General features: G+C 53.5%; 2 protein-coding genes across 16 annotated transcripts in view; one reads left to right on the top strand and one right to left on the bottom strand.

The window, feature by feature from the left end:
• The first annotated feature begins 63 nt into the window (after positions 1-63).
• Positions 64-3,527, top strand: Tmed1 (transmembrane p24 trafficking protein 1). Its single transcript, XM_047532078.1, has 4 exons — positions 64-279; positions 943-1,040; positions 1,181-1,364; positions 2,532-3,527. Exons 1-4 carry the CDS (start codon positions 100-102, stop codon positions 2,748-2,750), a joined length of 681 nt encoding a protein of 226 aa, XP_047388034.1. The 5' UTR covers positions 64-99; the 3' UTR covers positions 2,751-3,527.
• The window catches only part of Dnm2 (dynamin 2), an 84,279-nt gene continuing 66,123 nt past the window's right edge, over positions 3,251-21,406 (bottom strand). For 7 of the 15 annotated variants that reach the window (XM_047532064.1, XM_047532068.1, XM_047532073.1 and 4 more), the window contains 7 exons: positions 17,814-17,927; positions 11,795-11,904; positions 8,731-8,842; positions 8,084-8,248; positions 6,882-7,114; positions 5,662-5,913; positions 4,108-5,040 (listed from right to left, as the gene is read on the bottom strand). In XM_047532064.1, the coding sequence (XP_047388020.1) occupies positions 4,971-5,040; positions 5,662-5,913; positions 6,882-7,114; positions 8,084-8,248; positions 8,731-8,842; positions 11,795-11,904; positions 17,814-17,927 (1,056 nt within the window). In that variant the 3' untranslated portion in view covers positions 4,108-4,970. Of the gene's footprint in view, positions 3,647-4,107; positions 5,041-5,661; positions 5,914-6,881; positions 7,115-8,083; positions 8,249-8,730; positions 8,843-11,794; positions 11,905-17,813; positions 17,928-21,406 lie in introns of those variants that run through there. The other 8 variants (XM_047532069.1, XM_047532076.1, XM_047532074.1 and 5 more) reach the window with 3 other exon arrangements.

Here is a 21,406-nt window from a genome sequence, read left to right as displayed (position 1 = left end):
AGAAGTGGCTACCAATGAGCTCCGCCGAGTAGCAGAGTGGGCAGGGCTAACCCTTAAAGGAGCCGCAACCAGTTTGCAGACCAGAGGGTGACCCGGAGGATGGCGGCCGGCTCGGCCCTATTCCTGGCCCTGTGGCTGCTACTGCTGCCAGTGGGGGTGGGAGGGGCAGGGCCTCCGCCGATCCAGGACGGCGAGTTCACGTTCTTGTTGCCCGCGGGGAGGAAGCAGTGCTTCTACCAGTCCGCGCCGGCCAACGCAAGCCTCGAGGCCGAGTACCAGGTAGAGGGTCCTGGACCCTGGAACTAGTGGGGGCCAGAGGAAGCGGGGCGTGGCCAAGCAGCCGAGGCAAGGCGTGCATTAAAGCGGGAAGCGGGAGGAGCCATTGAGTGAACGCGGGGGCGGAGCTAGGGAGAGCTTAGCCGGATGGCGCGGCGCGTGTGAGCGGAAGGGGTGGGAGCAGTGTAGGCAGGGCTAGAGTGGAGAGTCGGGGGGGGGGGGGGGGGGGGGGGCCAATGGGAAATAAAAGACAGGGCGGGAGCCTTGCGGGTGGGCGTGGCCATGTTTATATGTAGGCTAAAATGAAAGGGAGTGGTCAACATGAGGGTTTCTCCGAGGTTGGTTTAAAGGGAAGCAGGCCCTGGCATCTCAGTTGGAGCAGTGCCAAGTAAAGTGGCGTGGCAAAGTAAACATCGATCAAGGACTTCTGACAGGGTATGCCCTGATGAAAGAACTCACTCTGAGGCTGTCAAATCAGTGAGGACGGAGGCAGGGCCAAGGGTGCCACTAGAGGGGCAGTTGGGAGGCGTGACCCGGTTGTAGGTGTAGGCGTACGTGTCAGCGCTCAGCCCTTTGGTGGTCTCTTTGCATCTGGGCAGGTTGGTTCAGCTCGGACTTCTGTGGTAGGTGCCCTTCTACCTCTACCCATTCTTACCTGTCCCCCAGGTGATCGGAGGTGCTGGTCTGGACGTGGATTTCACGTTGGAGAGCCCTCAGGGTGTGCTGTTGGTCAGTGAGTCCCGCAAGGCTGACGGGGTGCACACGTGAGTTAAGTCTTGCTGCCTGCCTGGGTTCAGTTACAGCCCTGCCCCTCTGCAGCGGCCTCGGGTTACTACCCCTCTGCCTGCCCCAGAGTCCGTCTTGCTGGCCGCTAATGGTCACGTCTGTGTGTCTGTCTGCCCAGCGTGGAGCCTACAGAGGCCGGGGACTACAAGCTGTGCTTTGACAACTCCTTTAGCACCATCTCCGAGAAACTGGTGTTCTTCGAGCTCATCTTTGACAGCTTGCAAGATGATGAGGAGGTGGAGGGCTGGGCAGAGGCTGTGGAGCCAGAGGAGATGCTGGATGTCAAAATGGAGGACATCAAGGTGCGACCAGGCTGAGCTGGGCCGCTTGTCAGATTTCTAGCATGTTAGCAGGGCATCCTACTCTTCCTCGTTGACTATCTCCCTCTTGGTCTGACTGCCTCACCTACGTAGTGCTGTCCCCAACTTAATAGTAGTATGTCAGTTAAAACAGTAGCTCATTTCTAGGAGTAAATGCTGTTCTAAGGGCTTAAATAATACATAGTTATGCCATAAATAACTCATATAACAAGTCTTCATAAGCACCCCATGAAGTAGGGGCTGTGCTGTCTCCCCATTTTGTAGGTGGTAAAATTGAGGCACATGGTCAAGTAACTAAGGCCACATAACTAGCCAACTATCAGGGCTGGTATTTGAACCCAGGCAGTGTGACTTCAACAATCTTTTTTTTTTTTCCCCCCAGGCACTGGGGATTGAGCCCAGGGGTGCTTTATCACTGAACCACATTCCCAGCCCATTTTATTTTTTATTTTAAGACAGGGTCTCCCTGTGTTGCCAAGACTGGCAAGGTGAACTTGCAGTCCTCCTCCTTCAGTCTCCCAAACTCCTGAGTTTCTGGGATAACAGGAGTGTGCCAATGTATCTGGCTACAACCAATTATTCTGTTAATTGCTAGTAAATATATTCTGTACACTTATGTCTAGACATTTAACCTGTTTTCTTTTTCTTTTTTTGGTGTTGGAAATTCAACTGAGGACCTTACGCATGCTAAGCAGGCACTCTGCCACTGAGCTACATCCACAACCCTAGGAATTCAATTTTCACAGCAACGCTGAGGTCAACAGAAGAGTAAACAGAGCTGGATGTGGCGGCATGTGCTTGTAATTCTAGCTACTTGAGGCTGAGGCAGTAGGTATGCAAGTTCGAGACCAGCCTCAGCAACTTTGCAAGACTGCCTCAAAATAAAAAATGGCTGGGGATGTAGCTCCAAATAGAGTGTCCTTGACGCAGTCTCCAGTACCAAATATGGGGGTGGTGGGGAGAGTGAACTGAGGCCTAAATAGGTTATTTAACTTGTTTATAGTTACAAAGCCAGAGTGGCAGAGAGGATTCAGACTTAGGCATCCTGGCTGAATTTTGTGTTCTCAATTCTCTCTCTCCTGCCCAACATGGCATTGCTGTTTCCTCATTTTATTGGAGGCCTGCCCCTGCCCCTTACTCTGCCTACAGGAATCCATTGAGACCATGAGGACCCGGCTGGAACGCAGCATCCAGATGCTCACACTGCTGCGGGCCTTCGAGGCTCGGGACCGCAACTTGCAGGAAGGCAACCTGGAGCGGGTCAACTTCTGGTCAGCTGTCAATGTAGCAGTGCTGCTGCTGGTGGCCGTGCTGCAAGTCTGCACGCTCAAGCGCTTCTTCCAGGACAAGCACCCAGTACCCACGTAGCCCCTGCACTGGAGGAAAAACTGGAAAAAGGGGCAGTGGGTGTGTGCGGGTGTGAATTGGGGGTTTCTCCCCATGTAGCTTCCTGTAGGAGGGGAGACTATGCAGTGACAACCACAAGTGTGGCCCCACGCGTTTCCTCCTTTCCTGGGTTGTGCAGAGAGCACCACTGGCTTGCAAACCTGGGCCCTCCAAAGGGGCAGCGCAGCGTCTGCTTCTACTTTCCTGGAAATTGTGCACGGTGGGAGTTGCAGTATTTGAATGCAACCCTTGGATTTCCTGGCCCCACCCCCTGTAAATGTGCCTTAGCTCAAGTCTTCTAGCCTGCACCAGCACCACCTGGAGGAGGACAGGACCAGGAAGCGGACTTCCCCTGTGTCCCCACCTGGACCCTCCAAGCCAGCTCATGGTGGGAGGGTGCCTGCTGCTTGTGGGACCCTACGCCTTAGTTTCTCTTTTAGGCTGGGGGTGGCCTGCCCGTGCCAGGGGTTGAAAAGGAGACACGCCTGCAGAATTCTTGCCAGGATAGTCACTTTATTTGACAGGAAGGGGCCCTGGCCCCTCGGCCCAGCGGGGGGCCTGCTGGGTATGAGGTCTGGTAACAGAACTCCAGGAGATGGCCTGCAGGACCACCCTCCCCTCCCCCTGCATGGGGCTCTGACAGGGCTGAGGGTGGTCTGGCCAAAGCCGGTGCAGGAGCCCCAAGGAACAAAGGGTGGTCCAGCCTGCATACTGGAGTCAATAAATTATGGTCAGAAAATCACAGAGCCTGGTGATTGGGGCTCAGGGACACCAGCTGGGACAGACCTGCCCCTAAGAGGGCAGCCAGGCAGGCGGGAGGGATCTCCCACGAAGTAGCTCAGAAGAAAGGTCGGGCGGGAGCCGATGGAGGTGGTCGCCTGGGCACAAAAGAAAAATCAGAAAGCAAAGTTTGACTGTGTCCCCAGCTGGGCCAAAAGGCCTGGGTCCCCCAGGAGAGCAAGAGAGGGAAAAGAGGGACCTGGAGGTGGGGAGGGAGTCAGACCATGCAGGGTCTGGGTGGCAGCTGGGATTCCTGTTCCACATCAGTGCTGGGTCACTTGCAGCAGCCAGGCATGGGGGTGGGGGTTGGGGGTGAGCAGGGAGCCATCTGTCCAGATTCCTGGGGTGCTGAGGAAGGTGAAAGCTCTCCCCTAGAGTCAGGCTTCCTTCAGAAAACATGACTGCCCCAGAGCAGAGCAGAGCCCTTGCTGAGTGAGGTGGGGGTGGGGGTGGGGCGTTTCATGGAAGGGAAAGGGGTCTGGTGAGAAGCCCAGGGGGAGGCTGGCAGCCACAACCTCAGCCTGAACACTGACACAAAAGGCCCACACAGCAGCCACCAGAAGGTTCTTCCCTTTATTTTAGTTTATTAATAGGATACAGAGTGCAGGCACTTACAGTGGTCAAACCGAGCAAGGCGTGAGCAAGAAGTTCTGCTCAGAGAGAGGTGCCCGGGGCCCGCCTGGTGGAGGAGGCCTGATGGGAGCTGAGAGGCTCCCAAAGCCTCTGCAACCCACACAGAGCCCAGGCCACCCTGAGGGACCCAGAAGAAGGAGGGCACCCAGAGAGGAAAGTGAGGCTGGCCCGGGCTGACGGTCCCAGGCCTGGTGAAGGCACCTCCGGTAGCCAAGGCTGGGCTGGGCTCAGGCTGTGGTTAATATGGCCTAAGAAGGAATATGTACAACTTGGGCGGGGTGGGCAGTCCTATGCCCACCGGGCCTGGCTTGCTGCTGGGGAGCTCCCAGAGAGAGGTGGAAATACTCCTTGTCCAACAAGGGCTAGGGGATACAGATGCCCTTGGCACCCCAGCTTCCAGAAAGCCTGTTCCTATATGAATTTCCCTGGCCGGAGGGGCTCCTGGCAGAGTCCCTGCCACCACAGCCTGGATCCGTCATTCAAGATGGTATCCAAGGTGGTTATTCCCACTGCCACCCTGAGACCCCATCCCGCAAAGTGCAGTGCCCTGGAACCCCCCCACCCCTGCCTGGGGCTCCAGGGGCCCCTTCACTCTGGTGTCCAGTCAGGAATGGGGGCCAGGCCAGCCCCTGACTGGGGCCAAGGTTAGGGAGGAAGGGGCAGGGGCTGCCCACAGGGAGCCTGGTCCCAGAATGGGCAGGAGGGCCAGGGGCAGCCGAGGGGCCCAGACCACCGAAGCTCCTGCACTGCAGGTACGTGAAGCCCCCCGAGGAAACGCCCCTGTGCGGCCTAGTCGAGCAGGGAGGGCTCGGCTGGGCGGATAATGGTGGGCCGGCTGGGCGCAGCAGGGGGTCTTCTGCTGCAAAGAGAATAAAGACAGATGGGGGGGGGGAGAGGGCAGTGAGGCTGGAAGCAGGGCAAGACCCAGTCCAGCCCAGCCCACCCCACCCCAAGGTGTTCCCAGTACTGGGTACACCACAGGCTGCTTGGGTGCCAGGAAGGAATTGACAAATCTAGCTTTGTCTGGTAGTGTCATAGTCACTGGCTTGCTGTATGACCCTGGGCAAGTCCCCTGCCCTCCCTGGATCTCAGGTTCTTCACAGAAGTGGAAAGAACAGAGCTGGCCCACAGGACAAGCAAAGTGCAACAGCTGGCACAGGCGTTTGTCCTCAGTGGGGAAACAGGTAAATGGTATGCACGGCGCCAGGGTGAGAGGTGCCAAGCTACATGGCTGCCCACAAGTTAGGTCTAAGAGGACAAGCCAGAAACTCTGGAGTCACCCTGATTCTACTATTCTGTGACCTTGGGCAAAGGACTTTGCCTCTTTGGGCCCCAATTTGTCCAGGAAGGTGACAACTCCACTCCCTGCTTGGACCATGGTAGGAGATCTTTAGGAGGGAGGGAGTCAGATTCAAGAGGAGACCCCAGGGTGTAGGCTGGGGGCTCTAGATGACAGGCAGCCAGGGGGGTATAGCCTTACCTGGGCACTCCAGGGGGTATTCCAGGGGGAATCCGTGCTGGCCGAGATGGGATCTGAGGCGGGGCTGAGAAGGGATCATTGTTGGCAAACACGCTCTGGGGTCCAGGTCGGGATGGAATGGGGGGTGCCGAGAAGGAGCCTGCGACCCCCACAGGCACGGGAATCAGGGGGGGCCCTGGTGTGGGACCTCTCACTGCAGGGGGCCGGCCTGGTGGGTGCACGCTTGACACCGGTCGGCGCTGTGGAGTGGGGCTGTGGAGGAAGCGGGAGAGGCTGTGAGGTGAAGTGGGTGGGTGTTAGCACTGGCCCCAGGGTGGCACTGGGGGCCCAGATTTGGGGGCTGCTGGCCACAGAGGCAACAAAGGTGCAGTGAGATTCTCTTCCCTTCCCCAGACCTGCTGCTCAGCAGTGACTATTACCACCCACAGCTGGAGCCAAGTCCCGACACTGCCTTGCCTACGCCACCAAGCGCTCCAGCTTCTCTGATGTCATGCCTGCACCCCCGAGGGACATTTACCACGTAGCAGACCCGACTTGGACTTTCCCATGACCTCTGATTCACCCTCACAGTCCAAGACTCTTCCAGAATCCAGTCCTACTGCCTCCAGACACTGCAGAGCCAGCAAGTCCCGACATGGGTTCCCTGCTGAGCCTGGGCACCCACTGTTCCCTAGACCTGGACATTGGGTCACTCTGTGGTGCTCTGAGGTCTCAGCAGAGCCACCACCTTTCTTGTCGCTGGTTAGTGTTCCTGCTTGGTATTCCCAAATCCCACGCAAATAGGTATAGGTTCTACCTAATGGCTCTGGGTGGTGGGTTATGCTGGTTAGGCGCCCCTTTTGCCTCCCTATTTTTCCTTCTCTGTTCCAGGAGGCTAACCCCCTATGGCCAGCATCACCCAGGCCTCTTGCTCTCAGTAGGGTTTAACTAATGGGAAGCACAGAAAGCAGGAAAGTAGGAAAATAAGGAGTAGGGGTTATATATGTGCAGCTTCTACCCCTCCAGCCCTGACTGGCACCTTGAACCCACCTCTTCCTTTGTTTCTTTAGTCAGGACAGGAGCTCAGCCCTTCGTGCTGTGCCATCTGGGGTTGGGCCCCTTTATCCCGCCTACCCTTTGGTTGTGCCCTATTTCCTGCCAGGACCCTCAAGGACATTTGGAGGGAGCTGGGCACCCACAGGCAGCAGCTTCCACTGCATGCAAGGGAAAGTCTCCCAGACCTGTGGCTGCTGGTGCTCTGGAGCCAAGTGTCGTCAACAGGTGGGGGCACGGGGGTGGACACAGTGCTGGTGCTGATGTCCCCAATGATGTTGAGTGCCTCTTTGAGTGCATGGTACATGCGCAGCATGTCATCCCGCCGCTGGGCCTGGTCGGCTGACTCTTCCATAAGGCTGCTCTGGTCTGCTGACGAGTATAGGTAGGCCAGTAGCTCGTGGTGGATGAAGGCCTTCGTCTGGAGACAAAAATCACCCCGGCCAAGAACTCAGTGGTCCACCATGACTGAAAAACCACCCTTTACCCAAAGCAGAGATTTCTTTGGCTTTACCTTTTTAATCCCCTTTTACTTTTTGCAGTCTTAGGAATTGAAACCAACATAAGCTAGGCAAACACTCTACCACTGAGCGATATCCCCAGCCCTTTTTATTTTGAGATAAAAAAAAAAATCTCACTAAATTGGGTCTCACTAAATTGTCCAGGCTGGCCTTGAACCTGTGCTCAGTTGGGATTACAGGCATGCGCCATGTACCTGACCTGGTTTTTCCTTTACATTGGAGTGCATAGCTGGAAGTGTATCTGGTAAGCTTTCCACCCAGCTGTCTGCTGAGTCCCTCAGGGTGTATTCAAAATGCTTTTCTCACTCACAAGATTCTCATTCAAACGATTTCTAGTATCTTTTTTCTTTTTCTTTTTGTAGTGCTGGGGATGAAACCAAGGGCCTCATGCATGCTAGGCAAGTGCTCTACCACTAAGCCATCCCCCAAGCCCTTATTCCTTGTATCTTATCCCTCTCTTGATATCTTTTATCCCATTATGTCTTTTAAAATTGTTTAAAATTTATTTCAATTTTTTGTAGTTGCAGATGGACAGTATGCCTTTATTTTATTTGTTCATTTTTATGTGGTACTAAGGACATGCTAGGCAAGGGCTCTACCACTGAGCTCCATCCCCAGCCCTTATTCCTAGCATCTTATTCCTTTATTGATATCTTTTCTCCCATTACATTTTTTAACTGCTTTTCTTTAAATATTACCAGTTTTTGCTTGTTAATTTTATCCTTGTCCCAGGATAGGACAAACTTAGGTAAGATCAGAGTGTTAGTTCAAATTACCTGATTAAATGGAACCAGGAGCGAGTGTGGCCTGCAATCCAGGTTCCAATGTTTAAAAGGTGTGATTCATTCTAATTTGAATTTTGCACTCACATTGTTGATCATGAGGTGCATGATGGTCTTTGGCATGAGGTCGCGGATGGACTTGTTGATGATGGCCACATATGAGTCTACCAGGTTGCGAATGGTTTCCACCTGCCGCTCCAGCTGCGGGTCCATGGAGAAGGTGTTCTCCTGAGCCCCATCCTCATTCTCTGCCTGCAAGAGGGAGTAGAGGTGGTGAGGGGTGACTGTGGCCCGAGGCGACTGTGGTGAGTCCCCTTTCTTCGGGTATTGCTTGCCCCGTACCACCAATAACTAAACACCTCTGGTTGTCAGGGCCTCTGACAGCCTTGTAGATAACTTCCACCCCCACCAGATCCTTTCCCCTAGGTGTGGTAACAACATATTTGGAGACCAAGGGCATCCATGCTCACTCCACCTCAAGGACGGGAGGAGAAGAGAGAACCAAGCAGATGGGACCCAAGTCCGTGTAGATCCTTGTTCGTGGCTTCAGTTGAAGAACTTTTAGGATTCTGATGACTAGTTGATCCCTTTTCTGCTTTGCTCGCTTACATGGGTGTCAGCTACGTGCCTTCAGAGAATCCTTGCAAATAAGGCTTAGACATGACCTGCCTCCTTTCCCTCCCAGATGGGTCAGCTCAGCATCAGGTGTGCTGGGTGGAGGGGCGGCTCCTCACCTGATCCTTCTCAGGGTAGACCCCGGCTCGTAGGAAGGAAGCCTTCCAGCTGTCCACATCCTCCTGGGAGTCACAGGCTAGCTCGATCTGCCGCAAATCCTTGTAGACGTTCCTGAGGCAGGAGAGAAGGGGCATGTGCTTGACCCTGCCTGTGGACTTGACTGACCTCTAAGAGGTGTGGGCTCTGGGCTCTTTCTGCCTGAGCAGGGACTCAAACCTGAGCTTGACTCCAGGATGGCTTCACCTTCCGCCATCATGCTAAGGGGTCACTGTGAGTTAGGATCAGGGAGTGCCTGGTACAGTAGCACCTACAGCTTTTAGTTTTAGTTGGCTGTGCCAACTCTTTTCTGGAAACTGCCTATACCCCTTATTGAGGGGGACAAGGGCTGTCAGAAAGCCCCAAGGAGGGCATGTGATTCATAACACCCTCCTTTGGTTGGGAAGGTCCCATTGAGGAAGCCTACAGAGATAACATCCACCAGAACTTTCTGTGACAGTGGAAATGTTCTTTTTTAATTTTTCGGTACTAGGAATTGAACCCAGGGTGAGCCATATCCCCAGCACTTTTAATTTTTTAAGACAGGGTTGCACTGAGTTGCTGAGGCTGGCTTTGAGCTTGCAATCCTCCTGCCTCAGCCTCCAGAGCTGCTGGGATTACAGGTATACACCACCATGCCCATTGGTAGAAATGTTCTTACTCATACTGTTCAATGAGGCAGCCCCAAGCTACAGGCAGCTTCTATAAAATGCTTTGAATTTTTATTTTTTGCAGTGCTGGGGACTGAATCCGGGAACTCACCTATGCTAGGTAAGTGTTGTGTCACTGAGTTCCACCCCCTCCTGCTGCCCCACCACAGAAGGCTTCTCAACACTAGGAATGGGGCCAGAGCAACCAAAGGAATGCATTTTTAATTTCACTTCATCTGACTACTTTGCATGTAAATAACTACATGTGGCCAGTGGCTATAGTACATCGAGGTCTAGCATGTGGCTGATTCCCAGGAGTGGGTGGAATGGGAACCCCAGGATAGGACCAAGACTCCTGGCAAGGTTTGTGCTGTGCTGTGCCAGTGTGGGTTGGTAGAAGCAGAGCACCAAGGAAATGAGAAGTAAGACAGGAGGGACGGGGTTTGTTTCTACAGGTCAGGCCCTGTGGTGTCAAATGGCGCACATGCCAGCCCATCCCATACACAGGTGGGGCTAAGACAGCCAAGTTGGCCTAAAGTTCTCAAGTGAGTACTGCTTAGGAGGTTAGGCAGGGCTCCATCACAGAACTTTGACTAACCAGCCTCAGTGAGTGGTTGCCCTGAAATACTTCTGGAGGAAGTCAAAGGGAAAGGGCAGGCCTTTGTTGCTCTTCTCCTTTCTGTTCCTTGCTTCACAATGGCTAGAATTTGGGCAGCCCTCAAGGGCAAAGAGGTAGGAGCCATGTGTTCAGGAAGTCTGAGAAACAAGAAGCAGGGTCTGGGCCCCAATACCTAGAACTGCCTCCCTTCCCCTGATGGTAAAGTTTAGACTTAATTTCCGTAACTACACAAGGAATTGTTTATCTAGTTTCCATTACTATTCCAATTGCCTTGATCCCAGTATTAAAAGATATGCCGGGCTCAGTGGTGCACGCCTGTAATCCCAGCAGCTTGGGAGGCTGAGGCAGAAGGATCAAGAGTTTAAAGCCAGCCTCAGCAAAAGCAAAGTGCTAAGCAACTCAGTGAGGTCCTATCTCTAAATAAAATGCCAAATAGGTCTGGGGATGTGGCTCAGTGGTCGAGTACCCCTGAGTTCAATCCCAGGTACCCTCCCCCCCAAAAAAAAGACATATCTGGTAATACTGTCACCCCTGTTCAAGGATGCATAGGGCTTGGAGATGGGACAGCTGCCTTGTGTCATGCAGCTAGGAGGGCCTTCATGTCCCACTGGAGAGCTCAGGTTCTCCTGTTCACATGAAGGCTTCCGGGGGAGGGAGCTGAATCTAGAACTGAAAGGTTTTGGGAACTGTTTAGTGGCCAAACTGAGTCTCAGAGTTGCAGGTCAGCTAGCCCAGGACAGAATTTTTCTTACAGAAAACAGTAGACATCTGGAATGGGTGGGATAAGCAGTGGGGATGATGGTGCTGAGGCTAGCAAGAAGGACACCAAGGCCCACTGGCTGGTCGCACAGAACTGCTGGGCCTTTGCTGATAGTTGATCCCTGACTCAGGTAGGTCCTAAGAGCTCCTGGGTCCTCCCTGTTTTCTATCTACCCTTGAAGGGAGACTCATTTGATTTCAGTCCTGTTTTCTTTCTCTCTTTTCCCTTTTTCCCAGGATGGCATACTGGGCAAGCGCTCTGGCACAGAGCTACATCCTCTGCTTGATTTTAAGACTATGAGTTCCATCCATGTAGTAGCAACTCCCCAGTTCATATCTCTGCCTAGGTTTCATCTCTGGACACCAGGTTCTGCATCTCCCCCACCTCCCACTAACTCTGTGGGTATCTCACAGGCTTCCTCCCCTCAGCATGGTCCCAGCTGAGCTTCTGACAGACTCCAAGCCTGCCCTGCCTTGTTGCTCCATTCAGCCTTCTGCAGCAGCTCAGTCCCAAGTCCTCAGGCTTGCCATTAATGCCTCTCTCTCATACCTGTCCAAGAGGATTTCCTCAGCTCTGTCTAGATCTACCTGGAATCCATTCCTTCCTCTTCTGTATCCTTGCCTCCATTATCTCCTACCTGGCCCAGCGCAGCCCCAGGCCCTCTCCTTCCCCACCCACCGAGTGTTGCCCCACAACCACCAGAGGGCGCCTATGAGGACCAGAGTCAGTTCCCTGCGCTACCTGGGCTCAGAAGCCTCTGTGCCTCCTCCCCACTGGGGCTCACCTCATCCCCATCTCTGCCCAGAGAGTTCTGCCCTGACTCCTCAGGTGTTTTTTTGTTTTTTTTTTCCTTCCTCTGTTTCTCACCCTACTCCCTCTCTGGAACATGAGGCAGGAACTGCTGAGAGCAGCACTCAGTGTATGCTGCTCAAGGGCCAGGAACAAGGCTGTTAGTCTGCACCCCAAGCCTTCCCAGGCCCTGTGGACGGACCCCTTACCTCTGCTCTGTGTTGAAGATGGCAAAGACATGCTTGTTGGACATGAAACCTTTTTCCACATCACGGATTTTGAGGTTGTCCAGGGGCAACATGTACTTCTTTTCCTTCTCCTGAGGGCAGAGGGGAGAGGAGTTGCTTTGGGCTGTCCAGCAACCCAAAGAAGCTCAAGCCAGAATGCTGGGCCAGGGCCACTGCCAGCATGTGGCACTTCCCATGCTCCTGACTTTATGTGAATTAACTCATTTGCCACAGCTCTCTTCCTTACTCTGTCCTCCTGACACTCAGAACATTCCAAGTGGGTTCCCACCCCAGGACCTTTGCATAGAATGCTCCTACCCCAACGGCCTTGAACTACATTAATTTCTTTTGTCTACCTCATGGCTTTATGCAGAAGGGACCCTCATGGACTGACCTCACCCCACACCCTGATGGACCTTGCTTTTAGTGACCCAGGTGACAGCCTGTCACTTGGGCTGGCTCAATAGTTCCTGGAGGACAGACACCCATCTATCTTGTTCAGTGGGGGCATAAGAACACAACCCTCCCTATCTCTAGTGAGTGAATAGTGGCACTCACTGGGCTAAAGCTTCCCAAAGGGCCTAGGAGTGAGCTACCATGATGATCTCATTTTATATATATATATATATATATATAAAATCTCATTTTATATATATATGGAGAGAGACTGAGGCACAGAGGGGCAGGCAGAAGTGGGGGCAAGTTGGGTTTTATACCTTGACCACTTCACATGATCCCAGAGCTGGAAATTTGATGACCAGGCCCCAGTGCCATGTAAGTTATCGGTGACTTTGTTGTTTTTTGTTTTGTTTGAATGGGGTCGAAGCCAGGGATACTGTACCTCTGAGCCATATTCCCAGCCCTTTTTATTTTGAGATAGGGTCTCCCTAAGTTGCCCAGGCTAGCTTCGAACTTGTGATCTCTTGCCTTGGCCTGACAAGAGCCTGGGATTATAGGCATTCACTTCCGTGCCCCGCTGTCAGTGGCTTTGCAAGGGTGGCCCCTTCAGGGAGTGCTCACCAAGTGTTGGACATGCAGTTCCATCAGTGGCTGGGGAGGAAGCTCAGAGGTGTGGCCCTTGGCCCAGGGCATAGGCCTGCAAGTCACAGCTGAAGGTGGTACCATAAGACCTGTGCTAACCAAGTATGACTAAGCAGTTACTATGTGCCCAATTATGGGGCTGAGTCCCTTCAGTGGTGTCACTTGCTTTTTTTCTTTAAATATCAACTTTTTTTATTTTATTTATTTATATGTGGTGCTGAGAATTGAGCCCAGGCAAGCGCTCTCTACCCCTGAGCTACAACCCCAGCCCCAACTTGCTTTTATTTTTATTTATTTTTGCTGTATTGGAGTTGGAACCCAGGGCCTTGTGCATGTAGGGCAAACATTCTACCATTGAGCTGCTCCCTGGCCCATGACCAATTTTCTATATCAGGGAATCAAAGCAGTCAGTCCCTAATTCCCACACATATGTGATCCACAGCAGCAGCAGAGGTTCCAGTGACCAAGGCCATGTGCTCATCCATCAGCTCAAGGAAACTTCTTCAATCTGCTTAGGACAACACTGTGCTCAGTGAGGAAAGCTGGCTGTCCAGGGGCACACAGCAGGTGGTGTGAGCCATTGTGGGACTTCATAGGCCACGTCCACCTGACGCAAAGCCAGGTTCTCTCTGTGATTCTTTCTTCACCACACAGATGTCACATGTCTTGCCACCACACTGTTGGAAATGTTTAACCCTGCTGCCACCTCTGAATTTAAGAGCAGCCACAGTGATGGAAGGAAAGGGCCCAGGGGGTCCCCAGCAGGCAGCAGAACTTATGGGAGGCTGGACACATGGATGCCTAGCTGAGGCTAAGTGCCAGCTCTGCCCCTTCCTGGCTGTGTGCCCTTGGACAAGTCACTTCCCCCACCGGTGTCTTGGTTTCCCCATCTGTCAATGGAGAACATACATTCCACACTCCTGACGGAAAGTGAGGCTTGCCACGACATGGCAAAGCCCCAGCGTGGTGCCCACGGAGGCCCCAGAGGTTTTCTACTGTTGCTCTTATGACTAGCTCCAGGGCCAGCCCCTAGGGTTCTGGGCAAGGAGAAGTTAGGATACCACACGGGCAGAAGGGCCCACTGGCCATGGAAATAGGAGCACCCTGGGAGTCCAGGGGAAAGAGGGCATCCAAGAAAGGCTGTCACAGCTGCTACAGACAAAACAGGAATGCAGGGCCCAGTGCCCTCCACCTTCTTGAGGCTTTAGAAGGGGGGTCAGGGTTGGGGCCTCAGCATAAGCTTCTGTCCCCTGTCTGGAAGTTTGCAGAAGGGCCTCTGTGGCCCCCACCCTATCATGTCATAAGGCAGGAAGCTTCCAGTCTACCAGCCAGGCCAAGTAACTGAGTCACAAGCCATCTCGGCTCCTAGCGAGACACCACATCTGGAACTGTTTATAGGGTGATTCCGCCCAGAACTTGGTGGCTGCCTTCCTGAAACTGCCGGCACATGCGCACACACAAACACATGCGCTTACACACACACACACACACACACACACACACACACGCACACAGAACACAGACACACAGACACAGAGGAGCGCTTGAGCCCCTCCCCCACCCCAGGAGACCTCCTTCTGCGCACAGGCCACCGACCCAAACCCTCCCTCCCTCCACCCTCCTCCCCCACTCCCCCTTTGGATTTCCTGAAAACCCACAACTTTCTCCAGATGTGAGCCGGCTGCAGCTTTGCCACGTCAGAAGACACGACAGAGCAGACTGTCGCGGGAGGAGCAGTGGCTTTCTCGCCTGTTCAGAGGAGCTGGGGCATGGCCTGGCATGGTGGCCCTGCCATCGCCGCGCTGGGGGCCCAAGGGATGGACAGCCGGCTCCGCCATCCCAGTGTTCAGACTACCTGTTCAGGAGATTCTGAATGTGTACAGTAGTCTGCACATTGGTTAGGCTGGGCTTGGGCAAGCAGCTCTTCAGGATGGCCCCCGCCAAACCCCTAAACTTGGTGCCACCCCCAGAGTGAGGCAGACCTGGAGGTAAGTGTCATCTTCCAAAGTCCTGCTGCCCACTGGGTTGGAGACTTAACTGAAGATTCTGGAGCAAAGAAGAAAGATTTGGGTGGGAGAAGAGGTGCCGGATAAAGGCCAAGGGAGCGCTGGGGTTGGGGCCTCTAGCTGAACTCTTCCCCCTCCCTATCCGCAGTTAATGTCTCCTTGCTAATTTCTGAAATAAAGAAATCCTGACATCTTGCCTCTCACCAAATCTTTTTTACGAAGGTGGCCTGGCCTTTGGGGCTGACTGCTAGGTGTGTGACGTTGAGGGTCCCTGCTTGGATCCTAACTTGGGTAGTGCTGCATGGGGAGGGGGCAGTTATTTTGTGCCTGCCCCTTCTGATCTTAGCCTGCTTTGTGTCTGGAGCACACACAGGGCCCCTTTCACGCGTCTGGCTGGTTCTCATTACCACCGGCGCCTGACCCTCCTCCCAACCCTGCTCCTGCCTCCAGCCTGGGGCCCCAAGAGAGGGTAGGGGGCTCCTGCTTAAAATGCCCCCCAATGAGGGAAAATCAAAGGGCACTTCCTCAAGGAAAAGAAGAGACGCTCTTAAAATTGAACTTGCAGGGTTGTCATACAGTGGCCTGCAGGGTCCAGGTTTCGGTCCAGCAGAAGCTCTGTAGCACCCTGCCCAAGGCCTGGCCTTTCCTTCTACAGAACCCAGAAGATCCCCACACTCCTGAAACAACAAAAGGCAGGGGGCCAGTCCTGAGTTTTCTTTTTTCTGCTGTGCAGTGCCAGAGATGGGAATCCAATGCCTTGCCATCTTGGGTGCTTCTGCCTGGTTCTGCCCTAGGGGACCAAACACCCTGGACAGCAGACATTCCACAAAGCAGACTGAGTTTCAGACTGGTGGCAGAAAGAGGAGGGGGGCGGAAGGGGAAAGGGCTGTCGCCACTCCCTCACCCCGGCCATTTTGAGGAGTAATGGATCCCATGGCTGCTGCAGCTGCTTATTCTTCTATTTGTTTTTTTTTTTTTTTTGGGGGGGGGCAGTATTGGGGATCAAACCCAGGGTCACTTTACCACTGAGCTACATCCCTGACTCCCACAGCCCCAGAGAAAGCAGGCCATGGTCTTGACTTTACAGATGGAGAGACAAGACATAAAGGTGAGGACACCTGCCCATGATCCTGGCAAAACCCTAGGCATCAAACTCTAGTCATCATACTCAGAAACCACTGACACCCATTTTCTTCTCAGAATGGTAGAACTGTTAGCTGGGTGCCCAGTTTCCACACAGAGTGGCCCTGTGAACATATGGCTGCTCAGAGGCCCATAAATGGAGCCAGCATTCACCTCATCTGGCCCCTTTCTTTCCCTTTTCCTTTTTTTTTTTTTTTTTTCTGGTATGTGGGATTAAACCCAGGGGTGCTTAACTATGAGCCACATCACGAAGCTTTTATTTTTTGAGACAGGAGTCTTGCTAAGTTGCTCAGGGCCTCACTAAGTTGCTGAGGCTTGCTTTGAGCTTGCAATCCTCCTGCCTCAGCCTCCTAAGCCCCTGAGATTACAAGTGTGCACCACTGTACCAATTCTTTTTTTTTTTTTTTTTAATTTTACTTATTTATTTTTATGTGGTGCTGAGGATTGAACCCAGTGCCTCATACACGTCAGGCAAGCACTCTACCATTGAGCCACAACCCCAGACCCTGTACCCAATTCTTCTTTCCCTTCTTGGGGCTACTGGAAGCCACGTGGTGATGGGCATGGGGGCAGCCATCTTGGAAAGTAAGGAGGAGCCATGTGTTAAGGTGGTGATGGAGAAGACAGAGCCCAAGCCCTGGACAGTCTGGCAGCAGGGACACACCAAGTTCACAGACACATAAACAAGAAACAGATTTCTGAATTTCTACATGCCTTCACTGGGGACTTCTGCTGCAGACCCAAATTGATAACCCACTTAATGTAATCTTGGCTGAGTTTATGGAGAGGAACATTGCACCCCTGTGGTTGGCCCTAGTGACAGTAGGTCATCACTGTGAAGAAGTGGCTTCATGGTCTGGCCTTGCAGCTCAGTGGTAGCATGCCCACCTAGCACACGTGAGGCCCTCGGTTTGAGCCTCAGCACCACATAAAAATAAAATACAGGTATTGTGTTCACCTACAACTAAAAATATATATTTAAAAAAAAGAAGAAGAAGAAGTGGCTTCACTCCCAAGTTGCGAAGCTGTGGTTGTCATTATACTGACAGGATCAAGAAATGGGTCTGTCAGAAGGGGAAGGTGGGCCAGCACAGAGGAGAAGTGGCCTGGGTTGCCAGTGCCCAGTTGAACTGCCCAGAGAGTGTCCACTGGCCCGGGGCTGTGCTGGGGCAGTTTTAGGCTGAATGGATAAGCCCCTTGCTAGAACTCCGTCCAATATTGCCCCCATAGTCCCCAGAGGCCTCTGTGGCTCCTTCTCACACGAATGTGGATGTTTAAAAGACACTCATTGTGGGTATGCACTGCACAGGGGACAGGGACCATTCTACCTCACTTCACAGGTAAGGAAGCTGAGGCCCAGAGGGCCTGGCCAAGTCCATGAGCGACAAAACCCACATTCCAGCAGCCTGGCTGTGCACTGGGGTTCCTAACCCTTTGCTGGGACCCCTCTCTTGAGAGTGAGGCCCCCTTCATTATGGTGCTGTGGCCTAAGGTTCATTTCCAACCTGCTGGCAGCTCTTCACCTTGTATGCCCCTTTCCCCCTATGGGAACTGACACCATCAGGCCTGACCCCACAGGGGACAGAGGGGCTGGGTTATGATTAGAAGTGCCCAGCATACCAAATCTGTCCTCTAGTCCTAGTTGCTGAGCTCCTGCGACAGAGTGGCACTCAAGAGAACCTTTCCAAATGACCAAGTGAATGAGCACATACACCCAAACACAGACAGATGGATGGATGCCGCCTAGAGGGATGTGTGGGGCACACCTGCCCATTCTCACTGTCACCCAGCCCTTGACACCAGCCACTCACCTCCTCATCTTTGTACCAGGACAGTGACTCAGCTGTCAGCACAAACCAGTACTCCTTGGAGCCACCCTTCATCAGGCTGATGTTGTTGATGGTCAGCCAGCCCCTGCGGATCACCTGGGGGGGAGGACATGGCTTAGCAGGGGACAGTGCTCCACCACCCTGACTACCCCCCAGCACAGCAGCCAGCACCCTCATCCCATAGCAAGGCAAGAAGCTGGGAACCATGGCAGAGACACCTCTAGCCCTAAGCCAGGAACCCAACTCCATCTCACCCCAAGCACTCAGTTGGAAACCAGGCAGGGTGCCCAGGCAGGTGGGCAGACAGATAGACAAACAGCAACTCACTGGCTCAAGGCTGATGGGACCAGGACCCTGTGAGCCCCTCTGTGTGTGGGGTTAATCTGGTTAACATAGGAGGCATAATGCATGCCCACCAGGTGGAAAGAGGCCCAGGGAAGTCTGGGGCTTGGGTTCAGGGCAGGGGCATGTGGAAGGTGACATGTTCTTTGGGTGAGATAAGGTAAACAAGGGTCCCCTCAGTGCTGCCCCCGACACCTTCTGGCAGGTGGCTGCTGCTGGAGAACTAAAGGAGTTGCCCATACCATGAAATGGCTCTTACTCACTTTCCTTTTGGGGCCAACCAGCAAACACTCCAAATGTACAGTCTGACTGCTGCCCTCACTATTGGTTCATCTGTGCCCAGGTCATTAGAGTTGGGGGAACATTTCTACCTAGAGGCCTGGGGACAAAGGCTGGAGCACAGAGGAACCTCCTCAGGGACCCTAAAAGGGCCATCATGGGTGAGGATCATGCACCGGCATGGCTTTAAGCCCATAAATTGCAGTTTTCTCTGCAAGGCACCTCGGGGTTCTGGGCTGGGAAACCCCATAGATGGGGGTTGTCTGGCTGTAGCTGTCTTCCAAGTGCAGGGAAGAACCCAGGCCTGCATAGAGACTTACCTGATGGCTAAACGCGAGCAGCCCAGGGGCTGGTCACATTCTTATGCTCCCATGATCCCTGGGACATGGAGGTAGGTACATGTGGACCAGAGACCCCCTCCACTGAACTGGGAACCCCGGGGCAGTGAAAGCACATGGAGGCACAGACAGGGCTGCCTGGGGCCAAGACAGCAACAGACAGGCCAAGCTCTAGAGGGTGAGCTGCACATGGCCATGAACAGCCGGGAAGAGCTGGTATTGGGTCCTCCTAGGGCAGCACTAGGCAGGAGAACCTGAGAGGGTGTCTCTAGGGAGAGTCTGGGGCCTCGATGCCTTCCTGGCAGGCAGCTCTCAGAATGGGTTTCACTGTATCTATCAGATCTCCCCCTAGGCTATCAAATTTTAACAGGGTCACCAGCCCATGGTTCCTGCCTATCCATGGTGATTGTATGTTGGCTTCAAGCTGCAGAAGGCCAGGAAGACAGAATGGCCATTGACAGCCCCAGGGACCCTGTGCCATGCTGAAGTCCCTGTCCATGCTGGGGACAGCATAAGCTGCCACCTGGCACCCTTTGTTAAGGTCAAGGGCATAGACTTATCCTTCACTGGGATGATGAGAGAGATCTCAGGACCACTGGAGCCATCCGGAACAGAGGGCAGCAGCCCAAACAAGGTCATGGTACTCTCCCTGACAAGATGGTGACCAACTCATCCTAATTTTTCCAGGATGTCCTGATATAAGCACTAAAAGCTAGCTCAGTGTCCTGGAATGCCCTCAATCCCAGACACACTGGGATAGTTGCTGTGTTGTTAGCAAAGCTCGTCTCTAGACAGACCAAGGCCAAGGTCAACTTGTGCAGGACCCAGAAAGGACACCCTGGTTCTAACAATATGGCCCAGACCTGATGGCCTTCTATGGCCTTGTTCTGTTCCTTCATCCACCCATGGCAGGTAGAGGGGTTGCCTCACCCAGTTTTAGCCCAGGGCCTGGCACAGATTAAGAGCATAGTAGGCCTAGGTTCAGTCATGGAATGAAACAGGGACCTAGGCTGTCTGCTCCCCCAAAGAAGAAATCTCACGTGGTGTGATCTCTGTTCTCCTAGGAGAGAGTTGTGCTCCAACCATCCCTCTGTGGCCTGGTCCGCCTGCTTCTACCCGAGGCTAGGGGAGGCCTGAGACCTTCCCAGAGCACATCCTTGGAAAGACATACCCAGGCCTTGGAGCAGGAGGCTGGAGCGCAGGCTGCTGGTGAGACCTGGCAAAAGCCCTGAGGCACCCTCCCTTCAAGCCACCTAGAGAACTACCTGCATGAGAGCTTGAAATGGTCAGAGACTAAATCCCCCACTAGTGAACTGTGAGTGGTGGGCAAATTCATACTGTGATCCAAAGAAAGGGGAGACCCAAGGGGTCCATCCCCAGGGGACCTGGCTTACAAGATAGGGTTGGGGGGTAGTATAGGGTGGGGAGACAGGAGAGACAGGTAGGGCTCCTGAGGTCCGGGGTGAACAAATGACAGGCAGGTAGGTGCAGGGAGGGAAGTAGGGCCAGCCAGGGGCAGCAGGCAAGCAGCAGTGCAGCTGGGGTCAGCGGGCAGGCTAGGCCAGCCTTCTCTGAGTCAGGGTCCCAGGCAGGGATGAAAACCATGGCTGGGACACCCAGAGGCCACAGCCATACTCAAGGCTTTTACGGCCAGGGTTATGGAATCTGAGAGGAAAATAATGACTAAATACCTGGGGTGTGGGGAGGAGAGAAGCAGGCATGTGCCTGAACTGTTTGGAGAGGACCATTTCAAGTTCAAAGGAACTTGGTGAGGGGAGGAGGGTCATGTGTGGAGAGTGGGAACCAAAGGCCTAAGGCAAATCTCTTCACCATTACACCCTCCCCACGGGTCCAGGCTTTCACTTTGGCTCTATCTTCATCTTCCAGGAACCCAGGCACATCAAAGCCCTGAGACAGCATTGTCTCAGCTACTGACCCTGGGGTAAGTGGGGCCTGCCCAGTTCTCAGAGATTGGCAGTTCTCAGAGAAAGTCCTGGAGAAGGGGACCTCTTGAGGACTGGAGATCAGGCAGTGCTCTCTGAGGTGCAACCTGGGGCTTAGGCCAGGTGCCCGCAGTGAGTGCCCTGAACTGGACTCAGCTCTCAGATGCAAGGGCCTCTTCCCACTCCGGGGCTGGGTTGGGCCAGTCAAGGGCTTAAGCAAGGGGAGGAGGTGTTACCTACAGCAGGGATGGCAAATACAATTCACCCTGCCCAGAATACTATGGTGAGACTTCTCAGAATGGCAGGAATAGGTGCTAGGATCAATTATTGATGCCTGTCCCAGGCAAAGGATAAGGAAAGGGGCAAGTGGAACAGAACAGTTTCATCAATGGTCATATCTGCTATGGAGGCAGGAAGCTAGTGGCAGCAATCCAGGATAGGATCCTGAATGATTAGTCATGCCTGTCACGGATATAAAAGCAGTATTACATGAAGAAATTTTAAAACCCTGATCAGTTAGTCACATCAGTCATAGAATGGGGAGTGGTGGCATATGTGTTAGAAGAGAATGTCAGGATTGATGAACAATGTCTGCCACCTGGGCACATGATGAAGGAAAGGCACAAGGGGAAGAGCTGGATTGATTAGCCATGCCTGCCATGGGTACAGGAGG

This window comes from Sciurus carolinensis, chromosome 17 (genome assembly GCF_902686445.1).
Source record: "Sciurus carolinensis chromosome 17, mSciCar1.2, whole genome shotgun sequence".
Classification (NCBI taxonomy): domain Eukaryota; kingdom Metazoa; phylum Chordata; class Mammalia; order Rodentia; family Sciuridae; genus Sciurus; species Sciurus carolinensis.
The sequence above is the reverse complement of the archived record's forward strand: the minus strand, read 5'-3'. Positions and strand labels throughout refer to the sequence as shown.

Excerpts from the sequence above, each read along its gene's own strand:
- Tmed1 (XM_047532078.1), top strand. The coding sequence starts at position 100 with ATGGCGGCCGGCTCGGCCCTATTCCTGGCCCTGTGGCTGCTACTGCTG. Across the intron at positions 280-942 it reads GCCTCGAGGCCGAGTACCAG|GTGATCGGAGGTGCTGGTCT; the intron begins GTAGAGGGTCCT and ends CCTGTCCCCCAG. Across the intron at positions 1,365-2,531 it reads TCAAAATGGAGGACATCAAG|GAATCCATTGAGACCATGAG; the intron begins GTGCGACCAGGC and ends CTCTGCCTACAG.